The 5,997-nt window shown below is 40.8% G+C and overlaps 1 protein-coding gene across 1 annotated transcript; it reads right to left on the reverse strand.

Annotated features, from left to right (window-relative positions):
• Positions 1-432: 432 nt before the first annotated feature.
• LOC115879125 (toll-like receptor 7) lies at positions 433-5,154 on the reverse strand. The gene has a single exon (XM_030895785.1). The coding sequence runs from the start codon at positions 4,765-4,767 to the stop codon at positions 799-801; it is 3,969 nt and encodes a 1,322-aa protein (XP_030751645.1). The 5' UTR covers positions 4,768-5,154; the 3' UTR covers positions 433-798.
• Between the last annotated feature and the right edge of the window lie 843 nt (positions 5,155-5,997).

Raw genomic sequence — 5,997 nt, forward strand, 5'->3', positions numbered from 1 at the left:
AGAATATTATTGGAAAAAATCGATCTCGATATAAATTTACTTCCTGGTTATTTTTTTTGTTTAGTTTAATAAAAACTAAATTCTATAAAGAAAACTGGTAGGAAATAATGATTAATTTCTGATATTAAGAAAATTATGTCAAATTAGACCAAATATATCAAAATTATCTGTTGAATACTTGTTAGAAAATGGTTATCTTAGAAACACTAAAATATAAAAGGAAGCATTTATTTTAAAGGTGTAAAACATTAATTAAATCATCGAGAATAGACATACAAAGTTAATGAGACTAATAAAATAACAAATGTAAAAACATTAATATCTAATTTGATTAGTTTTTTTTATTAGTTACTTTTAGCTTCCTCTCAAAATAAATTTCTTTTTAAATTCAGTTATTAGGTTAAAAATAAAACCAAATCGATTAAAGTTTGACATCATATTTATTTATATAATTATTTTTTTTTGCAATTCGTAAAAAATATACACATAATACAAACCGAAGTAGGAAAACAAATAAATATGTCTATATACAGTACTGTACAAAAATAATTACACGAGGAAAAAAGTAGATACACATTTCCATGCTTATAGTAACTTGTAAGAACCAGTGTATTTTTCACTATAGATATAGTTGTCTTCTAGGCCAGATTCCGTTACAATTTTATTATTTACGTTTGAAAATAGAGAGAATAATGAAATCGGAACTAGAACACAACATCCTGGCGTCAAAGTAAGCGAATTTTTTTAAAAGTCTCTCGATATAGAATATATAATATACCTAGTCAGTCAGCAAAATTATCACACAAGATAGGCCTGGCCGCCATTATGGGCGCCCTGCGTCTGCATCACCACGTGCGTCGGCCTCCACGGAGGCCCCCTCCTTCCCGAACCACCACGCTCCAACGTGCTGTAGTCCGAGTCGATGCTGGAGTAGATGTGATCGGATATGGGCCGCGGTTCCTGAGCCATCATCCGCCTGGACGGCCTGGGGGATGGGGTGGCTGTCGTGGCGGATGAATAGTTCGTATCCTCCATCTCCTGGGGGTTCCCAGCGGAGTAAGCTGGAGGAGGGAGCATCTGCATGCCTGGAGAGGGCGCTCTTTGCGGGCACACCTTCTCGGGGAAGTGATGGTGAGTGTGGTGAGTCCCGTTAGGCACCACCCGGGAATCGATGGTGTAGTTGTTGATGTTCCGCCTGTAGTTGGCGTTGATCTTACCCCGGGGCTCCACGGAGGGCAGCACGTACTTTAACTTCTCCCAAAACCTTCTCTCACCCCATCGAACTCTCTCGGCGGTTTTCAAGTACAGCCGGAGTTCCGGGTCCATTATGGCGTCGTGTAACGGACCCTCTTCGATAATGACCAGCTTGTGAACTCGCCCTTTAAGTGCTTCGTGCAGGGCCTGTCTCAGATCGAACCTAGCCCATTCAGTTTCGAGAAAGTTCCTGGTCAGAACCAAGACTATTCTCCGGCTGGCTTCTGAGGCTTCCAGCATAACGGGAGCGGCATGTTGGTTGTACGCTGCGTGGGGGAGGTCTCGATAATGCAGACACAGCTGGAACTTCGGTTCCAGTTCTACTGCTAAACTTTGCACTACCCACTCTTCGTCTTTGGGACTGTAGCACACGAACGCGTCGTACAGTTTGTCTCTGTCCTCGAACTGTTTCGCACTGGAGTCTCTAAAGTTGCACAGCCTAACTCCGTAACGCGAGTACAGCCACACGCGAACAGGGTCTCGGAAAACGAACCACAGTACTACCGCTAACAGGAGCAATATCACAACGCACAGAGTTATCACAACCATCGGCCAGTAGTCCGACACGAGCATGGAGTCTATCACGGAACTGCCTGCGTAGAAATCACTGCACGCGGTAGAGTTAAAGTCCAGTTCACGACGTTGGGGAGGTTTCGAGTCGTGATTGTAACACATCATGTTTCCACTGTCTATCACTTTGACCGCATTTTCGGCCACCCACGTGGTGAGACCTTGAAGGAACTTGCATCGACAGGACCACGGGTTGTTCGCGATCATAATCTGGTTCAAACGCGCGTTAGACGAAAGTTGCCACACGGGAAAACTAACCAATTTATTACCATCCAATCGCAACACTTCCAGAGAGGTTAAAGGATCGAAAGTTCGGTTTCCGATATTCGCGATCGCGTTATTTTGCAAATAAAGTTCTTTCAAGTTCTCCAACTGTTCAAACTCGTAACCTTTCAGTTCGTAGATCTTGTTGTCTTCAAGGTGCAGCACTTGTAACGCATGCAAACTATTAAACGTACTGTTTTGAATAGTTTCCACGTTACTGTTGTTCACGAACAAAGTTTTCAGGTTCTTCCTACCAATAAACGCATGATTTTGAAGCTCTTTGATATCGTTTCCGTCTAAATACACTTCTGTAGCATCCATGGGAATTTTCTGAGGAATTTCAGCACCACCCTGTCCCGAACAATCCACGACATTCGTATTCCAAGTTTGGTCGTGATAACAAGTACAGTTATTAGGACAGGTCATCTCGCAATCACACGCATCAAAATCACAGCAATGACATAGAGTGAAACAGTGGGTCTCGTACTTGCACAAAAAATCACTGGCTTTGGCCTGGCTTAACGGCATGCTTTCCATGCCACGCGAATGAGTCATTTTACACATAACATTTTCCGCGTCCATCACTTTGGGGTATTGTCTGGAACCAGATATACTGTTGATCACCTGGAGCCACTCCATGGAACAGTCACAATGGAAAGGGTTTCCTCCAAGGTACACTTCAGGAAGGCTCTTGTTGCTAGGCACATGGGCGATTCTTAAAGCGTTCAAGTCTACGTTAACTAGGTCATTAGCATACATATCAACTCTCGTCAAATTAGTCTTGTCGATAAAAGTATTCGGGTGGATTTTCTTGATAAAATTATTGTTAATGAAAAGAAGTTCGATGCTGTTCGGTATGGACATCGGGGAGATCTCTGTAATCCTGTTATGGCTAGCATCGAGGGTTTTCACACCGATTTCATCCTGAATTTTATAGTAGTTATTTAAATACTCTATAAAATTACCATGAATGTCTAGCCACTTCAAGTTGCTGGGAATAAAAGCATAGTCGAACCACACTAAATGATTTTCTGAGAGATTCAGCCATAATAAAGTAGCCAAAGTTGCAAAAACTCCATTTATGTCAGTGAGGAAGTTCGCATCCAGTCTGATAGCTTCAATTTGCGTGTTTCTATCAAACGTACCTCTTTCAATAGTCTGGATTTTGTTTTTGGCCAGATTCAACACTTGCAAACTCGGCAAATCCCAAAGCATTCCTCTGGTTAAGTTTCCGATAATATTATCGATCAGTCTCAGTCCAGTCAGCTGATTCAAGTTTTTGAAAGACCCGTTCCGAAATTCGCTAATTTGGTTCTCTCCAAGGTCCAGAGTTTTCAAAAAGGACAGTTCTTGAATAGCTTCTGGCACTTCAGCTAGGGCGTTTGAGCTTAGGTCTAGTTCTTTTAGAGCGGAACAGTTCTGGAAAGCTCTGGGATCGACTGCGACAACCAAATTGTTGTTCAGGGTGAGTTTGCTGAGAACGAAAAGTCCGTTGAAGAGTTGAGGACCGATAGTGTTCAACCTGTTTTCTGCTAAGTTTAGAGTGTGGAGATTGTACAGTGGAAGAAAAGCGTTGTCTTCGATAAATCCAATGGAATTATTACGGAGATTTAAAATTTGAAGGAAAAACAGGTCTTTAAAAGTTTTGCTGTCGATTCGAGTTAAAGCATTGTGCGATAAATCCAGAATAATCAGTCTGATAAGTCCGGAAAAAGTTCCGTTATCGACGTGGTTACTTGTAAGCTGATTACCGCTAAGATCCAGCACGAGAAGTTGTTCCAGTCGATGGAACAATCCCTTAGCCAGCGAATACAAAGAATTGTTCTGCAGGTGAATCTCCTTGAGCTCGGGCGAACCGGCGAACAAGCCTTGCGGAAGCGATCCGATTTTATTGTTGGACAAATCCAAAACTTTCAACGACACCAAACCGACCAAACTCTCTCCGGAAACCTCGCTTATATTGTTGTACTGCAAATTCAAGTTCTGTAATCGCCTTAACTTTGAAAATCCCGAGTCCTCCCCTAGAACTCTTATATCGTTGAAACTCAAATCGATGTTTTGCAGTTCGCTGGAGCTACATTCGGGAACGTTAATTCCGATTCTTTCCGAGCTCCTGATTCGGTTTCTGGTCAGGTTCAGTGTGTGGAGATTAGTCATGCCACAAAAAGCACCGTCTGGAACCACCCTTATGTTGTTATCGGCCAAGTCGAGTTGCTGAAGTTCTTTCAAACCTTGAAAACTGTAAGTGGTGAGTTCGAGGTTTTTGACTTGACCCCAGTGGGTGTTGAAACTGTTCAGGACCAGGCGTTTTAAGTTGTATAATCCTTCGAACGAGTTGGTTTCGATGGAAAGGATTTTACAGTTTTCTATACGAAGATCTTCCAGTTCGTGAAGCCTTTGCAAACTCTGAACGGGTAGGACGCTTTCAAAGAAAATTGCTTCGGAGCATATTATTTTGAGCCTCGAAGTAACTTCAGCGGGTAGAGTTGAGATATTCGCTCCATTTTCATCCAAGAGTCGTACGTTACACGTAACGGAAAGCTTGGAACTGCCTTCGTTATTATCGGGGAGCCAGGAACACTGCTCTATACCATCGTACCTTCCACCCTGGACGTATCCAACGAACAGAAACACAAAACAAACCACCGACAACATTTTTCGAAAAAAACAAAAAGTCATGTCACGCACATGTGATTCACACGGTCATAAGTTCCTTCTCCGATAAACGCCGCACATACTTTAACCGTTTTTTTTATTTTTGTCACTCTATACTATACTTCGTCCGCGTTCAAGTTACTGTAACGACATATCGTGCGTAAGTTCAGTCGCGCTAACCGGCTGCGATCTGACCTGGCTGGCGGTAGAAAGTAAACTGGAGGAGCGCGACGGCATACTGCGGTATAATAACGGACTCGGCTGAACCAAATACCGGTCATGCGCTGGGGAAATGTTAGTGCTGGGGCGCGAGTCGTCAGAGGGCGCCACCGGACGGGGATTACTCTCGAAACTATGTGTGGGACTGGGAAGGAAGAGAGAAGTGTGAAGGTGGGAGAGAAACAGACGAGGGCGATGGAAATGTTAATAAGATTCGGTTGACGGACGATGAACGTCTGGCGGATTAAAAGCGTGTTTGAATGTTTAAAGGCAATTTTGTAATATTTATGAAATTGGATTAGTCGAAACAGACAGAGAGAGAGAGAGAGAGAGAGAACGAGTGAGCGTCTGGAATTATTTCGGTAATCTTGGTGTGTTTTGTGGTTTGAAAATGAGAAATATCATCAACATGAAGGCACATTTATATTACTTACACATTTGAGTAATACGAACTAATATTTAGAAAATGCTACCTACTTGAAGGTATTTGTTGGAAGTTATTGTATTTATTCAATTCTAAATAAACCTGAAACATATTGAATATTGACTTTATTAAAAAATTCAATGTGGAAAACTTTAGATTAAGAAAAAACTTAGAAATTCATGGTAATGGCTTTATCTTAAGTTTTAATGAGGACTAATTTAATATATTATAAGTTAATTCAATCCATCTTAAATCTATTTAGTGTTTTAAAAGAGATGGGTGTTACTAGAGGAATACAAAGCATAATCAGTATGAGTGGATAGTTTTATTATTAGAAATCCAATGTAGAAAAATCAGATTAAGTATGTTAATTTTAAGTTGAAAAGGTTAGACTAACTTTGCATAAAAATTTTAGCCAGAGTTAATGCTACTTAATTTCCTGGGGGTTTTATAAAGAGTTTGTTTTATAAATTATTTATTAAAGAAATTTTGTTATATTCAAAATATAGGTACCTAATCTAAAATATATCTACCTATACACATTTTCTGAAAATCTAAATTAATTTTTTTTGCGGGATTCCATTTTCTATTCTCCAATCTTTCAAAATAAT

This window comes from Sitophilus oryzae, unplaced genomic scaffold (genome assembly GCF_002938485.1).
Source record: "Sitophilus oryzae breed Bouriz unplaced genomic scaffold, Soryzae_2.0 scaffold_1576_pilon_pilon, whole genome shotgun sequence".
Lineage (NCBI taxonomy): Eukaryota > Metazoa > Arthropoda > Insecta > Coleoptera > Curculionidae > Sitophilus > Sitophilus oryzae.